This window comes from Amphiura filiformis, chromosome 1 (genome assembly GCF_039555335.1).
Source record: "Amphiura filiformis chromosome 1, Afil_fr2py, whole genome shotgun sequence".
In the NCBI taxonomy this organism is placed as follows: domain Eukaryota; kingdom Metazoa; phylum Echinodermata; class Ophiuroidea; order Amphilepidida; family Amphiuridae; genus Amphiura; species Amphiura filiformis.
In genome coordinates this window covers 51,024,090-51,049,438 of record NC_092628.1, presented here as the reverse complement: position 1 = coordinate 51,049,438, position 25,349 = coordinate 51,024,090, and the positions used below count along the sequence as shown (strand labels likewise).

At 34.7% G+C, this 25,349-nt stretch overlaps 1 protein-coding gene across 1 annotated transcript; it reads right to left on the bottom strand.

The window, feature by feature from the left end:
* Positions 1–5,562: 5,562 nt before the first annotated feature.
* On the bottom strand, positions 5,563–21,241 carry LOC140148488 (homeodomain-only protein-like). Its single transcript, XM_072170473.1, has 2 exons — positions 20,503–21,241; positions 5,563–5,843 (listed from the first exon to the last, which is right to left on the bottom strand). Exons 1-2 carry the CDS (start codon positions 20,722–20,724, stop codon positions 5,763–5,765), a joined length of 303 nt encoding a protein of 100 aa, XP_072026574.1. The 5' UTR covers positions 20,725–21,241; the 3' UTR covers positions 5,563–5,762.
* Between the last annotated feature and the right edge of the window lie 4,108 nt (positions 21,242–25,349).

Here is a 25,349-nt window from a genome sequence, read left to right as displayed (position 1 = left end):
GCGAATAGTTACGAATTTTTAAACTTTTTATGACTGCACAAATTGCATGGAAGACATTATTTTCATACTGAGGTCTACATTTTTTTCATTGACTCAATTTAATTGTCTACATGTAGGTCAACATGACGATACCTACTGAATTCATACACGGTTCATTTGATCATAAATGATGAATGCATACAACGGAGATATTCGTAACATAAACCAGTACCCATGAAGTTTGTACACACACATGATAATTATAATAGGCCCCCCCTAATAATAATAATTTAAAAAAATACATATATAACGGACCATTCCCTGTCAGCAATGGACATTTTATTTGCAGTGAAATACAGATATGTCTATAAGATATAAGGGTGTGGTCTAATTTTACAGATAACAGATTTTGAAATGGCTGGTTTATTTAGTCGGATTCAAAAGAATCTGTCATTAGGGACGTAGCCATGCAGCTTTTGAGAAAATACGAAAAACAATTTCCCGGTTGCATCATTTTGACCAGGCATTATTGGAGGGATATGTATCATACATATACCGTTTTTCTTAGAGACTGTACATGTAGAGTCTTCAAGCTTCCAAAAATGGCTTCATGTGGACATTGTGAGCGCGTAGCGCGAAAAACATGGTATTTTTTGGCCCATGATCGGGGTGAATTTGGGTGTGAAACCGGAGCTCCCTGCCCCCTTTCTTTTCCTTGCCTTCCCGATTTTCTCTTTCAATTTTTGTCAGGAGGGGCGCTCGCTCTTCGCTTTCATCTTTTTGTCAGGGGCACTCTGCCTCCCCCCCACCCCACCCACACACACCCACACTGGTATGCTATGTACTGCATGGCACTATTCAACTCAACAGGCGGCATATGAAGCGCGACCGTGACGTACGAGGCTGGCGAAGATACAGGGCTGACAGCCCCATTCAAAATACACGGTTAGCAATTACAAATGGAAAATTAACATACTTGCAGTGGGGTACTTTGCAGAACTCCGACGGTTTTAGAGTAAGATAATTTTGCTTTGACACCACATAACAAATTTAGAATTGTTTGGCAGTGAAGATTTCATGAATATGTGTTAATCCAATGGCGACCTTAAAATGGGCGATATCGCTTCCATCACCGCCTGAACTCAACTTCATTTTAGGAGCGCCATCATGTTTTCTAATTATTTAGAACTCTAATGAGGATGGCGCTATATAGAAATAAATACGGTAGTTGGCACTCTCTGACAATATCTTGGAACTCTTCATTGCCGCTCTGAGAGTTCATAGTCTTAGTATAACAATGTTTGATGAGAAGTTCAAACCTTCCCCTTCCCTCCCCAATTTCCCCTCAATCAATGTTGGGGGAACCGTGGAGAGCCAATGGGATAAGAGCTTTCATCAACATTGAACTGGAGGAGAGCCCGGGGGGGGGGGGGGAGGGGGGGCGATTTACATTTTAGTATGCCAGAGTGTGCCCCCGAGTGTGCCAACATTCATTTCCTTGATTGTCTGAGGCGAATGCAAAATATTTCATATAAATTTCGATTTTGTCTCATAACTCAAAAACGGAATGATGTAAGGAATGGAAGCTCATAGCTTCATATTTCACACGATTTGAGAGTAGATTATATGCCTTATAAGCTCCTATATGAATTATAATAAAGTTGCAGATAAAGAAATTGGTTTAATAGGGAGTGGTCACTGAAAGCCTCCCCCTATGCTAAATTACACACATTTATGTGTCTAAATTACACATTTTGCATATTTTATTGCGATGATATGTTTCCAATTCTATCAAATAGTACGATATTCACTCAATTTAGGGTAGGTAAATCAAGAAAGGAATAGTTGGCACGCTTTGACAATATCTTGGAACTCTTCGTTGCCGCTCTGAGAGTTCAGTGAAATTAGTATAACAATGTTTGATGAGAAGTTAAAACCTTCCCCTTTCCCTCTACATTCCCCCATGATTTACATTTAGTATACCAGAGTGTGCCAACATTGGTTTCCTTGATTGCAGCTTCATGATGAATAAAAAAGTATGTCCTGTCGAAACTAACGCAAATGAGCCAAAAGCCAACCAAACAAAGCACACCCTACACGCCAACCGGTAACAATATATAGAATTATATAGTTAAGTTATTCCTCCTGTTTTAGAGAACGCTCCCATTTACCCATCTAGCGGGGACCCGCGCGAACGGGTGTCAGTGTGAACAAAAATCGATATGAATTATACTACTTACGTTGTTTTCAAACTGTTATCCGACTCGCCTTAAGGTGAGGGAATATCTATTGATAGTTTGATCAGCTCATAATCGGCGGAAATTGTTAGTCTTTTACCTATTACGCCACAAAGTACGTTGACCCATGTTAGGAGTGATATAGTCCCGGGATATAGTTGACATATCTGGCTGGTCTATATATATGTGCGTGTTAAAGAAAATATACAACGCATAGGACTTGAATGAATAATTTGTGATATTACTGGCGAAATGTCACAAGACAATGATCGAAATAAAATATATAGATATTAATCCGCGAGGTTATAAGGCCCGCCTATTACGAGCTGATCAAACTATAAGTGAACCACAACTCATACAACTTACAGATACATGTAGTATATACCGATACATATAAATTTCAAGTGATTACGCGGACATCCAAATTCAACATCAGAGATCTACTGGATATGCTTAAAAGAATTCAATTGCAGCTTATTTTAATAAATGAGCATTGTGCATACATTATGTAACACGATCTGGTCCTTGGAGACCAAAGGAGGCATTTTGAAAAATAATTTTGATTTTTGAAATTCGCAATGTAATACACATTTTATGGCAAATCATTAAAAATTGATATTTTGATATTTAACAGTACTCGAAGTAAACTTTATAAATCTGATGATTTATACTTGAAGTGTATGTAGGTGGGATGAAAAGCCGACGATCAATTGAAAATTTTGACCTTTTGTATTGGAGATATGGATTTTTTTCCCCAAAACACCAAAAAAAAAAAGGTCTTTTTGGAGAAAAAATCTTCAATACCTTCAATATGAAAGGTCAAAATTTTCAATTGATGGTCGGCTTTTCCTCCCAGCTACATACACTTTAAGAATATATCATTAGATTTATAAAATTTACTGTTATATATCAAAAATGTGAAAAATATCAAATTTTAATAATTTGACATAAAATTTGTATTATATCGTGAATTTCAAAAATTAAAATTATTTGATATCAGAAAGACATTCTTCGTATTCAGAATGCAATTCGATATGTCTGATGTGCTCTCATGTCCCACAAAAATACTGTCGAAACGCTCATTCCAGATCCCTTAAAGCAGACCAATTGAAAACGGGATTAACTTTTTTGGATTCTTGCTATGCTTTTCAGCCCCTTAGCTTTTAGGGTCAAAAATGATTTAACCCCTAATAGAGTCAGTTGAAAAATAACCCTATTAGTGTCAAAAAATGACTATATCCAGGGTCATGATTACAAAATTACCCCTAACGTGGTTGAAATGACTACATTCAGGGGTCCCGGTTTGAAAATGACCCCAGAACGTGGGTCGAAAAATGACTATATTTGGGGTCATTTAAATATGACCCTTTTAGGGGTCAATTTAATATGATGTCAACAACTGAAAATTACCCCGACAGCGGTTGGAATAGGGTTAAATAAAATTGACCCCGTAAAAGGGTTGATAGTTTGACCCCGTCGTTTTAAGTGTGTAAAAAGTCTACAACTACTATACTATAACAGTATCACCGGCACAGGATCACCGGATTCGAGCATTTGTCGAGTGGGCAAAGATATGTCCTTTGTGTCTATCAACTTGCGATTAAACATATTTCGAATTCATCTCTAAAAAGAAAAGATTGACTTTTAATCTTTGGTTTTTAAGATTGTTCCCTCATCACATTCTTTCAGATTAAAAGGCTATATTTTGTTTTTAGAGAATATTATGGTACATAGATTTTAATGGCAATCTCTTCAATTATGCTTTGGGATGTTCTCCCGTTATCTAGAATTAATTCTGCTACACACTTAAAACTACGGGGTCAAAAAATGACCCAAACGGGGTCATTTTTGACCCCAGCATAGTTATCAACTAAACACCATACCACTAACGGGGTCATTTTGACCCAATTGGTCGGGGTCATTGCAATGACTACGTATTTGGGTCAAATAGTAACCCCATTGGGGTCAAAATATTACCACATTTCGGGGTCAAATGAAATGACCCCTTCAAAAGGGTTGCCTTATTGGGTTACTTAATGACCTCATTTCGGGGTCAAATGAAATGACCCATTTGAAAGGGTTGTTTTATGGGGTTACTCAATAACCACATTTAGGGGTTGTTTGGATTTTTTTAGTAGGCCTATGGTCATGCTGGTCCCACCAGGACATAAGTGTGTTTCTGCACAGAGAAAGCATTACATAAACAGCAAACTGCAAACTGCAAAATGCATCTGTGTATCACACTCACACACAGTCAGTCATCGCCTATGACAGTTCACGTATTATAAGCTTACATGATATAAGCTTATAACAACTGCAGCCAAGACACCAGCCACGACCAGCCACGACAGTATGAAAACTGAATGAATCTGCGTGCATAGACAAGGGTCTATATGCATCCTTGCAGTCTCACTTTTCAACTAACTTTTCATATTCCATCATGCAGACAAGCACACACGACAATCCGCTGAGCTGCACAATCAGAACAAATATGGCGCTGATGTGACCACGTGGTGGGAAGCCGATGCACACCGTGTGTGCAAATAGTTCCGAAATGCAAGTCATTATAAAGTTGACAAATTGGGTAACTTCGGTCAAAAAATTAGTTTTATTTATTAATCAACAAACATTAATTGCAGCTCATGTTTAAACTCATTTATGAATTGAGATTTTCAAAGCGGAAGATTGAAACTGATATCAATGCGCGACGGTATCGGCAAAATGACCACTAAGTTTTTGACCACGTTCGTCGTGGCTAAAATGACCTCGTAAATGTGGTCAAATTAAAACAGTACAACCCCCTTGAAGGGTCAAAACAACCCCAAACGTGGTCAATTCAAAATGACCACGGAAAATATAACCCCGTAGTTTTTAGTGTGTATGTATTAAAAATATATGTGCTGTAAATTGCCGGCAGCAACAAATTTGCCAGCCTTTTCCGTAACTTTCACAATAATAAACGCACATAATATGAAATATTTTTTCACTGGCATATTACGTTAGTTTTGTAAGAGATATTTTATGGAATAATCATAATGTATCATGGTTCTGGTTACGGCAACTTATAGTGGCGAAATTTTTCGTAAAATTACAACACGTGTTTTTTACAATGGAAAGACTATTGAGGCTTATCCATTTATGTTAAAAATGTATAATCATATTTTACCGTTACATTTTATTTTACATGTACAAAGAAAATTTTGTTTTCCTGTTCTACCAGAGAAGATGGGGTTTCTCCCCGGGTTTTCTCATCTTCTCTGGTTCTACCCCATTCTTATATAATGTTATCATAGTATTGTCAGCTGCAACAGAGCCGAAATAAGTACTGTTCAGTCATAGTCATAAGTACTGTTCACCAGTCCTTGTCGTTCTTTTTTTACATGGCGTACATTCCATTCCCATAATAAAGTTTCCATCACCAATTTCAAAATTCCCAAATTTAGGTAATCCATTCTTCACGCACTTGACCTGAACCGGATTAAGAGTTCTAACCGGTTTAATCACTAATACAGTGTTTTCCATTGTCAACTTGTAATACTATCACTATCAATTGTCCCACAGTGATTTGTCATTTGGTGATAATCCTTCGTTTTTTCTCCAAAGTGCCTTTCGGTTTTGGAACCATTTCTGTAAAAGAAAAGAAAGAGAACGAAATATTAACGTTTATACCAATAATTATTCTCAGAGTCATGGGATTATTTGTAAATTCATTTTATTAACCCAAACAGCTTAAAATTAGTATGTTCGAGTAATTACAGAAATACATTAGCTAACAATTAAACAAGAGCAACAAAACTAAATATCAATTTGAAGTTGTTTTGTTACGAAAATTAAAGCAATGTATATGGCAAAATTATAACAACAACCACCATAAAATAAAGCGGTCATAAAATAAAGCGGTCACTGGCATATTACGTTAGTTTTGTAAGATATATTTTATGGAATAATCATAATGTATCATGGTTCTGGTTACGGCAACTTATAGGGGCGAAAATTTTCGTAAAAATACAACACGTGTTTTTTACAATGGACCCTGGGAACCAAGGGAGAACAGTGTGCCAGTGCATTGATTGGTCACCCCAGGTTAAATAATTAATAAATAAATAAATAAATAAATAAATAAATAAATAATAAATAAAAAAGTAAATAAATAAATAAATAAATAAATAAATAAATAAATAAATAAATAAATAAATAAATAAATAAATAAATAAATAAATAAATAAATAAATAAATAAATAAATAAATAAATAAATAAATAAATAAATAAATAAATAAATAAATAAATAAATAAATAAATAAATAAATAAATAAATAAATAAAGTAGCGATGAAGACAAGTGACAAACAATAATATGTCTAGGCATCTAGATATGGTAATTTGCATATAAAAATATGTCCAACGTGCTAAAATTTATTTCTCCAGAGCAAACTATGGTAATAAAGCGTATGACGGAGGAAATAAAAGCACAGATACATCCTTTAGTTTTTCAGTTAAAAGGACTGATATGACTGCAATTAGTGTAGACCGTTGATATACAGATGTCGTTCCGCGTATTAGAAATACTATCCCCATCTACCATGTTGATTACGATAATATTGTTCGTCAGTAGAAGCTACAAAAACAGATGGTTATAAGTTTAGATTCTGTGTCAGGTATTGAGACTAATGTAGGCTATACATAGCCTGTATACAGCATGTACCGTACATATCAGGAACATTACTGGGCTATACATGTAGAGCATAATTATCCCGGGGGTGCCAGTTGAACCGTCAATGAAGTCATCACCGACCAAAATTTCGCGGTAAAAGGGTATCTTTTAAGCATAGGCCACGTCCCGCGCGGGACGCGAAAAGGGTCTCAATTTTGGTGTTTTCTGGAAAAAAGGGTACCTTTTTTACAATAGATAGGCTATGTCGGCGTTTTGGGTTCATGAAAAATCAAAGTCCAGCATTTGACGATGCATTTCTCACACCAACTAAGTCATGACATGGTGAAATAAATATTACATTTTACATGAATCTGTATTAATTTATTGGATAATTTATGACCTTAGAAAGTGCAGACAGTGTGCCTGCAATGAAATTCCTGGGTGAAATTGATCGAAATATCCAAGGTCAGTGATATGGGTACCTTTGTTTGCACCATGGCTGTGGTCAGTGATTTGGGTATCCTTTTTTCATAGCAGGTCAGTGGTAAGGGTTACCTTTCAGCCCTTGGGCATGTCAGTGTTTTGGGTGAAAAATAAAAGTGTCTGGTCAGTGATGACAACATGCAATGGTATATGAGTGGCACCCCCGGGATAATTATTAAACATGCAACCATACTCATGTGTGCATGATGACCATGAACATGAAATTGTCCATGGTTAACCCGGGGGGGGGGGGATCACTCACATAACAAAGTGGTATGCATGCTCGTCCCAGCCCCTCAAAAATGGACACTAAATGGCGTAATCAGTGTGGAAAAATTTCACCCTTATTGGCGTAAGGCTCTGTAAATCGTACCCCTAAAATATGGCGCAATTCGGCATAAGAAACTAAAATGGACCCCTAAGTGGCGTAAATTCTAAAACAAACTCACTGAAGTTGAAAAAATATACCCTAAACGTCGAAACTTTACCTGAGAAGCACCCTTTTTTCTAAAAACGTCGACGACGCGACGCCACAATGCCAAAAATCAACCCTTTTTCGACGATTTTGGGGACGAGCATGCGTACCACTTTGGTATGCGAGTGACCCCCCCCCCCGGGATGGTTAAACCATGGAAATAAGGGACCGATCGTTATTTACGGCAGGGGGGAATGGGTGTTTTGGCAAAAATATCGAAAAAAATTTCGCGTTCCCCCTCGCGTCCACTCAAAATTTTCGCGTTCCCCTTGTTTTCCCAATTTTGTCCATTTAAAATTTAACAATCCTCCTCCTGGTTCAACTAAAATTTCAGGTTCCCCCTCAAGACCACAAAAAATTTCGTGTTCCCCTAAATTTACCCATTCCCCCCTGCCATAAATAACGATCGCTCCCTAATAGATAAGAAAGAGAACATCGATCAGATTTCAAACATCCACAAACATTGCCGACCTTTGTTGCCCAAACAATGGAAATAGTAGATTCCATGGTTAAACAGAATAATAATGTGCCTAAATTAAGCGCGCTTCAGACTCCATATTGTACGTACAATATTGTATGTACAATACTTTTCGTGACGTCAAAAAGTATTACACGTGCAATAAATAGTATGTACCGGGAAAATATATATTGTGCTACAATCATTGGTTGCTTAATTGATACGTAGTTGCCAAATTTCTAAGAGTGGTAAATTTAGTGAGTGTTCGTGCGCGGAATGATGAACATCTTTTCATGTCTTTTTGTATGCAACTGTACTTAATATTAAAAGGCCTATTAATACTAACGATATTAATAATATTAAAATTGTAATAATAATATAAATGGCACATTCAGTTCTTATTTATTTATTTATTTATTTATAGATTTATTTATTTAGGCCTATTTGTTTATTTATTTATTTGTTTATTTATTTATTTATTTATTGATTGATTGATTGATTACTGATTGATTAATTGATTTAGCGATTCATTTATACTGACATTTAGTCATATATTGATTTAGTCAGTTTCTTAAGTATTATTTGTAGGCCTATGTATTTATTCTGGTTTTGATTTGATTGATACTGATATTTTCATTGTTTTTTAAAGTTTTGGCATATAACATTATACATTATAACACGTTGTGTTATGAATTTGCAACAGCTTTTTACATGTTGATATCGTTGAGGCATGTTATGATGGTGTATGTTATAGACCTACTTATACATCCATAAACGTGTTAATGTGAAACGAGATTACTTGAAATATATATTTCAGAGTTGAAAGAGTTTCAAATATACGAACATAATTCTGAAATATGTCTCTCTGATTGGTTGATGGTCAAGAGGATTACGGCATCCTCAAAGCCTCTTGCTGTAATTCTCTAATCGATATCTATTATAGGACCGATCTTCTGAAATCCATACAACCGTGTCAAATGAAATAGTCTCGAATCATAATTTGTGCACGATACAACGTTGATACGTCAGATTTCGGAATTTTATTAAAAATAGGCATCAATCACATTGAACAGGTTGAATGCTGGCAAAAGTAGATAAAATAACTATGGGTCGAATTTACATTAATCAGTGTCCTGGGGCCAGGATAACATTTAGGACTCCTTCGAATTCTAAAACAATACTTCGCCAAATGTCCTTGCTTTCATTTTCTCATTTAATTTGTTTTAATTTTAATTAATTTCTTTATCCACTGGCTCTCTGGTAAATCCGGTATTGCCAAATATTTCTTGTCCATTACCCGTGTTAATCTATTTATTTATTAAAATGAACCATCTATTAAATTCCTATAATACAATGTATAGGCCTAGTGTATTTGATAACAAATTTGTTTTTATTTTTGATTGGAATTTGGGTTCCACTTCCATTACACGATTTCATAATAAGATATGTTTGGGCATGGCGGAATTAGTATATGATTAAAAATAGACATACTCTTAGGCCCCTTTTTTAATGTTTGTAGGCCTACATTATTGATATCAATATTTATGTACAAAATGCAAAAGAATGTATATATATTTGATTGTTTTGTAAACATTAAATTTGATGTTTACTCATAATTATGTCTGGAAAGTCAGGGAAAAACTAAGGAGTATCGGTATTTAGTTTCCTGGGAAAGTGGATCAGATGAGCAGTGAGTAAAAACATTTGCCCTAAATCTTTATTTGATTTTTATTGTTTTATGAATTTATTAGGCTACTGGTAAAGTGCAGAAAGAACCTCCAAACGCACTCTAGGATTTTTCATCAGCAGCAGTAGAAATTTCTCTTGCATAGATTTTCTGGTGACCTCGCTTGGATTTAGCAAACAATGAACCGTCAGGGTTATAGCGCGTTATTTAATCTGATTCAACTCGTCGTGGCACGTATATTTATTGCACGTGTAATACTTTTTGACGTCACGAAAAGTATTGTACATACAATATTGTACGTACAATACGGAGTCTGAAGCTAGCCTTACGCGCAAAAGAAAGACAGTATAAAATTATGTTTGAATGGTGCACGTCATTTCAAAAGTGAAATCAGCGTTCGCTTTCCATATCCTGGATGACCAACAAGAGTATACCAACAACTATTTTATTCAGTTTCACAGCAGTAGTGCATAGCCTAATTGGTGTGCGTGCGTGCGGTGGCACTGAGGGTGCGTATGGTGTGTGTTCGTTTGTTTTTAAAACGGACGCTCCGTGTGGAGACATACTTGGGTCCTGATGGGACCAAGCTCAAACAAAATGCTCAAGCTAGGAAAAAAGCCAAATAACTGCAACGATTATCGACTTGGAACAAAATGAATGTTTTAAGGTGTGCGTAAATAAGACACATATTCACGAACAAGAAATCCATTGATATTATCAACGTACTGATATAAATCACCCGATATATCAATGACTCACATCAAGACATTGACTGTAATGATAATCAAACTGAAACTAAATATAGGCCTACTATGACAGACTGTATGCCGTTCTCAATTGCATCCTAGCCTTGTTATTGTCTTATCTGCCACATGTGTACACGAAAACATGTATTGGTAATATATATGTTTGTGTGGTAAACCTATCACTGCTATAAATATCGTAACATACAGACTGATTCAATAAAAGAAGTTTAACATTGTTTTTGAAAATAGGAAATACATTTGTTGCAATCCTATACTCCGAGTTAAAATTAACTCTTTTAGAGTGTTTTTCACTCTTTTTTGAGTGGTTTTAAAGTTAAAAAACACTTTTTTTAGTGGTCTTATAACATGTGTGAATCACTCTTTTGGGGAGTGAGTTTTTCACTCTTTTACATTTAGAGAATATTGTTTTCTCTCGGTTCTCTCTTTAAAAATAAGTGTATTGAATAGTTCTTTAGGCAAGTCCCATGTTTGACGATTGTTAACCATTATCCATTGCTTTACTGCGTGGAACCAATGTGGTCACATGCACACCCTCTTTATACATTATTATGTTTTGATGAATCCATGTGTGTGAAAATATTGGATCCAAAACATAATAATGATAAAATATACGCCTAATAAATATTGGTCTCGCTATGAGTTTTAAAATATTTTAAAACTCATAGCGAGACCAATAAATATGGATGGGCTCAATCGATCCAATATTATATAAAAATACTTATTATATACCCACCAAATATCATGAATATGGAGGTTAGTAAAAATGAATTTTTGATACCGGCTATGAAATACGTAATTGATGGTTCTGAAAAAAAAGATAAAAGATCTTCTTTTAACGTACCAAAATGTAGACATATATGAATTAATGACAAAGTGAATCTTCCACTATACAAACACTTATTTCTGAGACTATTTGTATAGGCCTACCTATACCCACATCTCAACACTGTGTTCATTAGTAAGTATGTATGGCTTGGCTGATGCACACGAGCAAACTCATATCTAGTCAATCATTCTCCCAATCAGAGAGGTAGTATTTGACATAACATCACCGAGATGATCAGTTGTTGATGATGGCTATGATCAACCTCACTTGAGAATATGTGCTTACTTTCAAAATAACTGCCAATCACAAATGAAAACTTCTTGTGAAAAAAGTTTTAAGCATGATGAAGAAATATCAGATTTTTTTTTATACCAGAGCTGTCATCATGGTATCTTGCCGATCCATTTTCTTATGTTGTGAGTCAAGACCATAGCTGTCTGCATGGCATAATTATGACTTGTTGACTCAATGTTATATAAAGCCTAATGTTATTTAAGGTTTAGGTATAATAGGTAAAATATTTGACCCAGGGAAGGTGAGAATATTTGACCATTGATGTGTTAAAGGACAACTTTACACTCAAAATGAAATGGTTTTTAAACATCTGAAGCGTTTTGTACTTATGGGTATAAAATGCGAGCAGTCACCAAAGTACATAATGAAATGACAAAAACATTTACCCTTAAACACATATTGTAGGTGGCCTCACAAAATTACCGTTAATGCTGGTTTCCTCTCTCGCTCTCTCTCTCTCCCTCCCTCATATAGCCTTCTTGATGCTTCTTGATCATGTTGATAGAATGACAAAACACAATACTTTTTTCATCGTTTTAAAATAATCTGTTGTTTTCAAAATATTTTCCCTTTTCTTCGTTTTAAAATAATCTATTGTTTTCAAAGTATAGTTTCATTTTTCATCGTTTTCAAATAATCTATTGTTTTCAAAGTAGTACACCTGTACGCTGCTCTAATAAAGATATAGTAAAGCTAGTGTGATGACATGTTTGTTTTTCATCACAGGATTGTACATGTGTAGCATTCACACCAGACATTTTTTCTTTCAGATGTATATGGCAGATCAGCTTTAGAAATAAAAACAAAGTTACTTGGGGGTGGGCATAGAGAAAGCGCAATTAGATCGCCCACCCGGGACGCGATTGGGCGATCAGCTGTTACTTATCGCCCTTTAATTAAAGGAGCTTCAATGAGTTTTTACTTGAATTCAACTTTTATCATTCAAAAGCCCAGAGCATGCAAAGTATCATGTTTATTATTTTTTGTAATCAGTGGGCCCTCATTGGCCCGTACGAAATCATATTACAAACATTTTGTTGGTGACCCCACAAAACTTTTAATGCTTTAATCTTTCAAGTGATATCCTTATTATTCTGTTAAATAACTGATGCAGTTTAAAGGAAATGTAGTGACAGTTCAGATGCTTGTGATGCAGTTGTATATAGCTCATCATTTTTATGGGAGCCGTGCAGCGCTTAGCCTTTTAGGTATAGTGCCTACATGTTACAGTGATATTGTTAAATGAGCATATTTTTGTAGCCGTGACATTCATTTTATATAATTCAATATCACAACCATATTATTTACAATTATAGAACCCTCTGACCTTTCTACAACCATTTAAACCAAGGAGGTTGAAACTTTCGGCTTAGGCTATCAGTTTAGCTGCTTGTAAGATTGTCGTCCATGTACACTATAGCAATTTGATTAGAACACTTAATTTTGTTTTCAAAATTCAATTCAGTTTAATTTGCAAAGTGCCGATACGGCATATGAAATCTTGTATTTCCGTATTAATATTGCAGTACTGCATGAGGATAGACGCTCTGTGTTAGATTCCTAAAAATTAATTAAATCAAATAAATAATAAACCCGTATCAATGTAAAAGTCATTACAATATAATGTAAATATACATTTAAATTTTAGTTGAACTCAAAATTTGCACTTTGCATGATTGTCCTGACCCCGTTTGGTTAATATCAGTCCAAGCGCAATACACTTGCTTCCGGGAAGGATCAGACACTTTTAGGTCACTTTGTTTCCAGTATGTGCAGGGAGGAGGTCATGTTTGGCATATCGGTCTCTATGCGCGTCTCAAGGATTGTGCTATCTACTGTAGATAGCAAAGCAATAATATTCACTGATGTTCGCATTCGGTGCATCGGGAAGCAATTGTCATTTTGTCTTTCTGATTTATTACATCTATATAATGATACAAACACACGGGTATAATTTGCTACTGCGGGTCACCCAGTCACACATATGGAATTATGTCGTGGCATACTCTGTTGTTAATCAATTTATCATTTCGCAATGAGAGAGTAATAAAACATGTTATAGGCCAATTATCATAGTCAATGACCGCTGAGATGTACTAACGAGCTTGAATACTACAAGCCCTTGGACATGATAGACGTGACATGAAAGCAATGATATAGAGAGATTTATTTATTTATATACCGTATTATATTGAGAGGGCGAGAGAATGAAAGGAATTACCTTGGGAGGAAGGGGGCGAGGGAGGAACCAAACAAACACGAACATGTTTTTAAAAAGTCGTAAACGTGGTATATAGCTGTTTTCGTTTTGGCCACTGTTTAAAGGACAAAAAATGTGTGTTATATGTGTCGTGAATTGGGGTACCCAATGATGGTGTTGTTTTATCTTGAAGTAAAAATGACTTATTTGTAATATTAATACAGTCTGTATCAGAGCTATCAAATTTGCATTCATTTTAAAGCCCATATGGAACATGCAGAAAGTGCTCTTTTATTTGACACCAATATTAATATTCCGAGATTTTAATTTAAAAAGTTGCAAGTGATTCAGTGAACGAAGCGCATGGTGGTGAAATATGGATACGGACATTGGGATATGGTTCGTATGTAAAATATTTGCAAAATGTCATTGTAAAATATCTTTTGGTAAATATTTTGCAAAAGACTTTTTCAACATGTATTAGAATGCTTTGCAGCAATGTCTTAATGTTTTTAAAATGTTTTATACTCTTTAACCCGACATGATGTCTGTAAACTTCCCTTTTTTGTTTGTTGTGAAGGAAACCATGAAGATATGGATGAAGACTAATGCGGCCCATACACGATCAAAATATTTATATAATTTTGAATGGCTTTGAGTGTGATACAAGAATATATTGCACGAGATAGAAAAATATTGCACGAGTCGAAGACGAGTGCAATATTTTCTATCGAGTGCAATATATTCTTGTATCACACGAAAATAAGCCATTCAATATTATTATTATTTATTTTTATTTTTTTGAAGTTTTTTATTCCCTGTTCTTGGAACTGGTGGAGGGAGAAAAAACATACACAATGGGCCACCAGTTCCCAACGATCATGAATTAAAACATAATATTATAGTCAAAATTTTTAAGAACAAGTACAAAGGACAATCACAAAAGAGACAAAGACGATGGACAAAACACTCACTCTTACAAACAAAACACAAGCACCAGTCTTGTGTCAAACAAGTGCACACATTACTTGGTTACACCCATCTTGATCCTGCCATAATCAGTTTGAAAATAATTGAAGAAAGGGACAACAATTTAAGATGCTTCAAGATCAATGGTCTATTTTTTGAAATGGAGCCGCAGTTTACCTTTACTTTCAGCAATTTTATACTCAATTTTCTGCTTCAATTTGACCATATTCAGAAAAGCATTGAAACTAAGGTTAGTCTGTTTAAATCTGCACTTATGAATGTAAAATTTAAGGCACAGAAAAAGGAAATTAATACACAGGTCATGTTCTGAGGTATCCCTGATACCAAACATTTTATCTAATTTGGAAAATGTAAAAGAATCCCCAGTGACACTGTTGATATAAAAACATAGTTCATCCCACATGGGAGACACATTCTTGCATTCACAAAATAAATGCAAAATTGTTTCGGGCAATTCATTACAAAAGTAACAATTGGGTGAATCCACCCTACCAATTCTGTGAAGAAAATTATTTGTACAAATTGCCCTATGAAAACTTTAAAATAAAAAGATCGTAACTGGGTTTCAATAGTACATTTAAAATTGCTACTATGCACACAGTTCCATTCAATTTCATCAAACACATCGAGACAATCAACCCATTTGTTTTCAGCTTCAACAGTGGCTTGGTTCCTAAGAGTTGAGTAGGCATGTTTTGAAACCTTCTCTGCATCTAAAAGCGAAGCAGAAATAGTATCAAAAATGTTTTCTTGAATGTTCTTAGGGTTCTGGAACCAATCCAAATAAATCCCATTCATTAAATAATTGCATTTTCTCCTGTCTTTAATGGAAATATCAAATTCTAAAACCAAATCTTCAAAGGTTTTAACTAAATTGTGACCCATATAAAGATCTGAAATGCAATGGATCCCTTTTTCATCCCAAGTAGGGTAAAAGAAAAACTTTTTGTTTTTAACCGAACATCTTTATTCCACCAAATTGGGTCCTGGAGATGGAAATCAGACCAGTTTAATTTTCCTTCATCTTGCATTTGTATAAATACCATAATTTGATAGTCTCAATTAGCTGACAATTTGACAGGGTATTTAAAACACAATCTGGAGCATCTGTCTTCAACAAGACAGTATAATCTGGATAAAAAGAAGATAAAACAGAAAGTTCAAGGGGTTTCCAAAAACTAGAATAATTAGGATCAAGCAGCTGCTTAACCCACACAAATTTTTGAGCCTGTGAGAACACAAAAAGGTCAATCATCCGAAGACCACCATTATCATAATCATTACACATGACCGGGCACATGACATCCCTCTTAACTCTGTCATTCCCTCCATTCCAAATGAATTTATAAAACATACTATTCAGTTTCTTGAAAAAACTTTTTGGAATGTTTATACAAAGAACAGAAAAGAGATACAAGAGCTGGGGTAACAACAGGGATTTTACAACTGTATAACTTTGCCCAAGAGAGATAAATATCTACTCCTCCAGCAATTGAGTGTTTGCTCAATTTGATGAAGTTTAGGGGTAAAGTTGAGCTCAAAAAGAGCATGTGTATTAAGAGAAAAATTAACACCGAAGGTTTTAAAGGTGTTTGTCTTCCATTTCAGCCCAATATCTTCAAAGGGATGGAAATCAGAACCTTTTAAGCTGCCAATATGAATGGCCTCAGATTTTGACATATTGATTTTGCAACCTGAAAAGGGAGCAAATTTATCAAGGATGTTGAAGAGAAATTGGAAAGATTATAAATCCCCTTGTAAGAAACATGTGGTATCATTCAATATTATTATTATTATTTATCAGGCTTTTGCTAAGCGGTAAAATGAAAATTTAAGCTTACCTAGCCACTTTTACTTGTTTATACAGTACGAAATCTCCTGTGAGCCGTTACGGTGTCTGTATTGTTGTGCTGTTGTATCATGACTCGTGTTGGTGCTGTCACCGTAGTAACGCGCGACGCGTACGAGATACGTGTACAATATTAAAAAAATATTGTATTGTATCCGGGTATTTTGCAAATATTGTACAATATACAGTTTTATAGTATCGCTCAAAAACCTGATATAAATAATAATGATCAATATTGGGGACCCTAGATGCAGGAGTGGATACAAAATCTACCATTGTGCGTGTTCAATGCTAGATTTTGTATCCACTCTTGTATCTAGGGTCTTTGATATTGATCAATAATATTGAACGTGTATAACATTTAGACTTCTCCGTAGTCCACTTACCCACTGTACATTACATTTAAACATAAAACTCTGATTTGTATTAATTTGTGAACAATTGATAGATTTTCACATCTGATCTTTTCAATCACCGTACTCCCTCTGTTTGTTAGCTTCTCAAGTATTTTGTTTTACTCGGGCTTTCGCGATCAATAAACTGATAGATTCCAAAATCAGAGTTGTTCAGTATTGAAGTGAGCCAGTATAATTATGCCAAGATATGTTGCATTTAGTGTCACTAATTATATAAACTTTTTTATGACCATTTATACTATTGAATATCAGTATAATAATTTTGAGTTCAACGGAATGCGTTCATCATGATTAAAAGCACATAATTTTTTATCTATCAAAATCGACTATAGCATAGTCTATATAACATTTCAGATTTCTTAAATAATATAAATTGCAAAGCGTTACTATATTATATCCTATTTTGTATATAGTCTGTTGTATAAAATGCCAATTACACACAGGACCAATTTAATTTATAGCCATATTGAATGAGAATTTTAATCATCTGCCAATCTGAAATCAGCATGGTTCATAATAAAGAAAATTCAAATGTAGCAAATCGAAATGAAACATGAACATGAAATCGATATGCATCGGCATGCTGCAAAATTTAATTATATATTGTGGATACAAACGCCACATGAAATCAGATTTTCAGCGGCGGGGAAGTTAACCATGATGACATTAGTAAAAATACTGTTAAAAAATCAAGAAAATGTTTAAATGGCGGCTTATATTTATAACGGGGATATAACTGGTATAAACGTTTTAATAACATTTAATAACAATTTTGAACAAAATTGCTGCAAAACATTCTAACATAATGTTTTAAAAAATGGTTGACAAAATAGTTTGCAAAAACGTTTGCCAACAACATTTTACAATTACATTCGAAAGCCTGTAAGGGTTATTTAAAACTTCTTACAACATTCAAAAACATGTTTGAAAACTTATTGCAAAACATAATGTTATAAAAGTGTTGACAAAATAGTTACATTTTGACAACATTTTACAAATTTTGTAGTGTTAAAAATGTTATAAAATCCGACATTTACAAATGTTATTAAAATGTTTTAAATAAACCAAAACACACTCACATGACCTTAAACGTTTTTTTAAAACATTTTTGTGTTTGCTTGGTAGTTCTGTTTTTAAAATTTTAGAGTGTAGGAAAAGCTCAATTTTCTCTCTTTTAGCTTCTTTGCAGTCGAACTTACAAGTTCTGCATGGGACACTTCACTTTTGAAAAATGAAGTTATTCACCAGACCTTGGAATTAAAAAAACAACAACAGTAGCGAACAGGTAGGCGACAGGTTAAAAGGCTATCTTTACCAAATGAGTCAAAAGTGTAACACTTCATGGCTAAAATGCACATATCTATTGTTCGGATAACGAATTATACTATTGGACCCTCCCACGCTTTTTTCGGGTCAAATATTTTGTAAAGGTATATGAATTTGTGATTACGCACATAGAGACCTGGAAATATCCAATTTCGTGGACGTATGCACATAGAGTAACCATGTGCAATACTATTTAACAATGACCTGATTTATGGGTAGTTATTTTGTTTATGTATACAATATTATATTATGAGTTATTATGCCATTTGCTCTGCAATTTATGTCATTTGTAAATTTAAAAACTTTTTATACTGCACACGAATTACACAATCGGCTGCAATGTAAATTTGACATAAAATAACTAAGAATAATTCTTTTACAACAGGTTTAGAATAATCAACATCAGTTCAAAACTCACATTCTTATTCACATAAATGAAATATTTGTCACTAATTCATTTGATTGTTAATCAAACAATTATTCCATTAAAATAATGCTTTTAAAACATATCTTTACCGTCATTTTGGTAAAATAAATTAAGACTAGAAAAAATTTATTTGGCCAATTTCTATGAAACAAAATAATGCGCACCGCCGCAAAAACAAATGCGCGCGACAGCTTTGCACGTATGATAAAGAATGAAATAAAAGGGTCAAAATCTGAATTTAACAATTATTCTTTCTCTCAGAGTTGCTTATTTATAAGTTTATATTATTATTATTATTATTATTATTATTTAGTATTATTATTATTAGTGTTATTATTGTTGTTGTTTTGTAGTTGTTATTGTTGTTATCAATACACTTAAGTACCTTAGAATAAACTAAATTATAGCTATTCGGGAGGCTATACAAATCGCTTTGATATTTTCACTCATCTTCGTTACTCCCGGTCGTTATTGGAAAACATCACCCATAAACATTCCCGCCATTTTTAACATGTTTACATTGTACGTGATGAAACTCAGTGATGAGTAAAATAAAAATATAGGCTATATCATACACTATTACTCTTGGTGAAATACACGTTGACATAATTATTATCCTAAAAGCTAGTCCACCGATATCTTGATGCCAACATGTGAAAAGAGTGTTACAGCGAATTGGAGCTAACCACGGCGTACGGCTGATGCTTTGACATTTTGCGCTCCATGCCACTAATAATAATGTTTAGTATTTTCATAATTGTCATATTCATATCATACTGGTATAAGTGTATGGACCTGCAGTGAGTTAGCTCAACGTGAATTAGGATAGTCTTGTCATAACCTAGTACGGTATATAACTATTACTAATATATTCTATAACAAACTGGCACTCAACATGAGCCGAGACAATTTATTCTGAGGCAAATTTATCATTGAAGCAAATCCTTAAAAAAAAAAATTAAATGGTGTCAAGCACGTGTAAATGATAACTAAACTTCATGAAATTTAAAGTTGACCTAATTTGCAATTCACCCTATTCCTAGAACTAGACTATTAGAAAAGGACTACCCATAGATGCCGTTTGATGTTACCATGCATACCAGTAAACTTAGAAAAAACACCAGATTCGACTTCCGCGCAATTATCAGAATCGTGTAATCATTGCCTGCACCAGACCTTTTTTCATATTTTCGAATTGTATCATTATATTGAAGCTTTGATAACTACTAAAATACTAAAAAAAGTTTCAGACGAACAATGCCCCGGCAGGTTTTTTTTTTCGTTCTGAAACTTTTAAGGGTTCTCAGTGAGTTCGTCCCAGGCCCCATTTCCCCTCGCATCATTCACCCCTCACTAGTAACGGCTTAAAAAGGCAGGTCAGACAAATATTAACCCATCATCAAATCTAAATTTAGTGACGGTATTATGGTCAACCCACCTCTGCATCTTCTGTCCGTAAACCAGCTTCGGCTGCAACCAACTGTAATGTTATTTCATCCATGTTCCTTCCACGACCATAGGTCTGGAAATTCTCCTCCAGGAGTCTCCGTTGGGTGTCCGTCAAGACCAGTTGGTTACTTGACGACGCTAATTTGGCTTTCACGTCTCGTGAAGCTTGCACATTTTTAACATCGTTACGACCACTGTGTTGTCCACTCATTCTTGAAATCGTCTCAGTGCTATCTCAGGTTGTTGTTGCTGAAGAAATAAACTTGCAGAATTCGGTAAATCGGCTCACCACTGTACATGTACGCTTCTGCAACACTAATGTTGACGATGGAATCACTGGCTCTCCTATCACAATTGAAAACCAGATAAGAATGTTACCGGAGTCAGGAAAGCAATCTTACTTGGAGTTAATGGCAAAAGTGTCCCTTCAGCAATATCATGAATATGTGTAACTTTCCGATATAGTAGCCACTGAGTACTGTCATATAGCGCGGATATTACTGGTATCCAGCTTCCTCTAGCAGACAATACGATTTTTGAGCCGGAAAGTGAAAGTCATTGTACTGCAAGATTGAGATTTGTACGCAATCGTACTTGACATGGTGTCGTCATGCTTAAACACACTTACTATAGTTCACTTAAAATCCAATAGCCGATTATAAAAAACATAAATGGTACGGTTTGCAATTTTGCAAAGTAGAAAATGATAATGCGAGTCTTGAGAAGGCTGTGTGTTCACTGGGTTGGTATATATATTGCGATTCAACTTCCCCCGCAGGGGGCGTAATAAGCACTTTCAAGTCACACACGCGCCTTCAGGTCGCCTTGGCCCATTTATAAATGTAATATCTTTTATTGTTCATGCAGATTTTATACATGATAAGATATTGATATTACTTAATATCTGTATAAATTCGATGAAAGTTTTAATGTAATTTTGACACACATGATGGACTTTTATATGCACATTTTTCATAGTCACAAAGGTTGGTCGAACTTTATCCGATTATAAAAAAAAAACACCCAAAACACACCAAACAAACAACCCCCCCAAAAAAAAAAAACCACACACACAAAAACAACAACAAAAACAAACAAACGAACAAACAAAACAACGTACTTGTGTTAGATCCTGTCTGTATAAAGGTGATTACAAATAATAGGCCTACACTTCATTCCATGCATACATGGAAAAAGGATGCCAGCTAAATATCACAATAATTGTTCTAACCAAAAACATGAAAAAGAAGAATCTGAAGCGTAAGTTTCCCCATGCATGGTTTGTCAGTATTGCTTTGAAGCTCTTTGAGTCATTGCCCTCTATTCGCCCACAGCCACATAATTTTTTATTATTTGCTGTTAAGGGCTGGGGTATGAACGTTTGGACAGTATTTATTGTGGGATATTAGAGCACATCAGACATATCGAATTGCATTCTGAATACGAAGAATGCCATTCTGATATCAAATAATTTTGATTTTTTGAAATTCGCCTTTTAATACACATTTTATGGCAAATCATTAAAAATTGATGTTTTTGATATTTAACAGTACTTGAAGTAAACTTTATAAATCTGATGATGTATACTTAAAGTGTATGTAGGTGGGATGAAAAGCCGACGATCAATTGAAAAATTTGACCTTTCGTATTGAAGATATGGATTTTTTTTTTCCCAAAACACCAAACAAAAATAAGGTCTTTTTGGGAAAAAATCCATATCTTCAATATGAAAGGTCAAAATTTTCAATTGACCGTCGGCTTTTCCTCCCTACTACACTTTAAGAATATGTCATTAGATTTATATAATTTACTTCGAGGACTGTTATATATCAAAAATTTGAAAAATATCAAATTTTTATAATTTGTCATAAAATTTGTATAATATTGTGATTTCAAAAAATGAAAATTATTTGACATCAGAAAGACATGCTTCGTATTCAGAATGCAATTCGATAGGTCTGAGGTGCTCACATGTCCCACAAAAAATACTGTCGAAACGCAATAACCGCTCATTCTAGATCCCTTAAGGGGCCTCATAACAACCCTTTTCAGGTTAACGTTAGTCCCTGTTGAACATGTTGAAAAGTAAATATCACCTACACCATCTATCATAGCTTATCATGTGTGAGGAAATAACTATATGTTATTTTGTTATTTAAGAACTTTCATATTGATCTCAGAGTAAGATCACTTTTGGGCAATAGTGAAAAATCGGTATTTTGCACATTTTTCATTAAAGAGAAACCTGATGTCACAGTCACTCATATCACTGGTTAAAGATAATCCGCCTTCCTAAATACGTGTAATTACCGGATACCTGAAAAGGTCGCTATGGGCGAGTTTCCCGACAGGAGTCTTAGTAAGCCTTAGTCTTAAGATGGCCTTGAGTTCACACAGCTTGTGGCTAAGAACGTTAAGTCTAGTCCCTTGATTATGCAACCTCCATTGAAAAAAAAAGGAAAACAATGTTAACGCCAGACGAAAAAATTACTAGCTATCTACGGAAGATAGCATTAGGCTAACTGCAGCAAATGACTTGGTACTTGACAGGTTGCTTATCACTACCCGCGGCAGAAGGCTTACCATTTTAAAGCTAGCAATGTAAAACACTATATATTACAAAAACAACCATAAAACAAACAAACACCAAAAACGTAACCCCATAAAGTTGGCAAAATCACTGAGTTACGTCGCTTCATGTGAAAACATGAAACAATTAACATTTATCTCATGATCCTGGTAAAAATCCACAGACCTGAACAAATCTAAATATTGTGTCACTTCAACATAACATCAAAGGATATTAGATAAAACAACAATGAAAAACCAAATTGTGATGTGGATAGAGCTTGAAAAATGGTAGTAATTTTTGTAGAAAAGGTAAAAGGCAAAGAGTTGTCATGGTTATAGTTTAGAGCACATTAACACAATCATTGGCTTGGCTCTGAGTTAAAGCCTTATACGATTATGGTCAAATTTTAATTTGGTTATCTTTGCCAAACAACTGTCTGGAAAGTAAAACAAACCAAAAAACAAAACAAAAAACAACACTCACTTTCCACCTTCTTAGCCGCTTAATTGTGGTGTTCTAGGGGTGGGGGGGGGGGGGGGGGGGTGTATGTGGCTTTAATTCAAACTTGCTCTGTTGTCCTAAAAACACAATGAACTTGGCTGAATCCAGTTAGGGGTAAGTTGGGACATGTGATTACAAATATGCCAAAATACTAGGTTTGAACAAAATTACCAAAGTCATTTTAAAATATCGTACATTAGGCTAATGGCTTTACGAGCATCGAGCAACAGTGACCTAGTGGCTGGAGCAACATCAAAGCAAACAAACAAGCAAACAAAAGCAACCAAATTATTGTTAGACAGGAAGGCAGTTAGACTAACAAACAACAACAAAAACAAATGACCGCTTTTCAAAGCAATTCTCATTTTCTTGGGTCTTAAAGTCTTGAGAAAGACTAAATTCCAAAAATCTTCGACACTGAACTCGAAAGGACTTTGTGTCACTGGGCCTATCCCTTTTCATCCATTTTTATTAAAGGCAACAGACAACATTGGCAAATTTGTCACTAAGATGCTGTCAGGAAAGCAAACCCTCAGAATGAAAAGTATCAAGGATAAACTGAGTAGGAGAAGGTAAAATATAGATGGAAAACTATAATGTAGACTTATACCCGGGGGGGGCTCTTCAATTTGAAATGGATATGGGTGTAGGGCTGGCACTTTCGCACTAAGAGGCATTCGGTGAGAGCAAAATGTCAAAAATATGGGGTCATTGGGTGAGAGCATGATTTTTGGCATTCGGTGAGAGCAAAATGTAAACAATATGGGGTCATTGGGTGAGAACATGACCTTTTTTTAAAATGGCATCTTTGGGTGGTGAGAGCCGAAACAGCGCAACAGAAACCTCGAAAATCGAATTTCTAGTTCTAAATGGCTTCAAAATATTAACATGTAATATATATTTGAAGTCAGTCAACCGTGTTCCATTTACCCCAAGTGGATCTGTTGTGGGGTAAATGGAACACCAAACTAATTAATTAGCTAATTAGCATATTAATTTGCATAATTTAAAATAATTAAAATCTGCTATTTTATTGTTTAAAACATTTATGTTATTGTAGATAACAAACATATTGCCAATATTGTAAGACAACTCTCAGCACAACATTCAAATATTTAGGAATCAATACCCTTAAATTAGTAATGTTCACTGAACCGTAGCACCATTTCATGGTCAGTGACAACATTTGAGATTTTCATCCACTCAAATACCGAGTAAACCCACGCTTGGGGTATGAAACGAAAGCAGAACGTATGGCGTTGGGGTAAATGGAACACTCGGTATGATGTTGCCCAATTTTTTTCTTGATTGAGGGAATTGTATTCTCAACGTTCCATTTACCCCACCGTTCCATTTACCCCAATTTACCCTACTATTTTTGGCCATTGATGAAAATCTCACATGAAAAAATCATATCAACTGAATCTCAAAAACAAAATCACGCCTTGGTATGAAACTAAAATTATTTTGTTTTGCCTTATATTGATTACGGAGAACTTAGTCAACTTACATGGGGAAGCGCATGTAAAACATATATCTTGAAAATAAATTTGCTCCAAAAATAGGCAATGAGAACCAGACTATCGAAGCCGCTGGACCACTGTTTCATAAATACAATATTCTTAATCTTTTCTATACATACAAGTTAGAACTTGGTACATATGTGTATAAATATTCTGTTAAGCAACTATCAGGCTCATTTTGATCATTTCTTTATGAAACGATCCGATATTCATAGTTATCACAAATGAAACAGCAATATG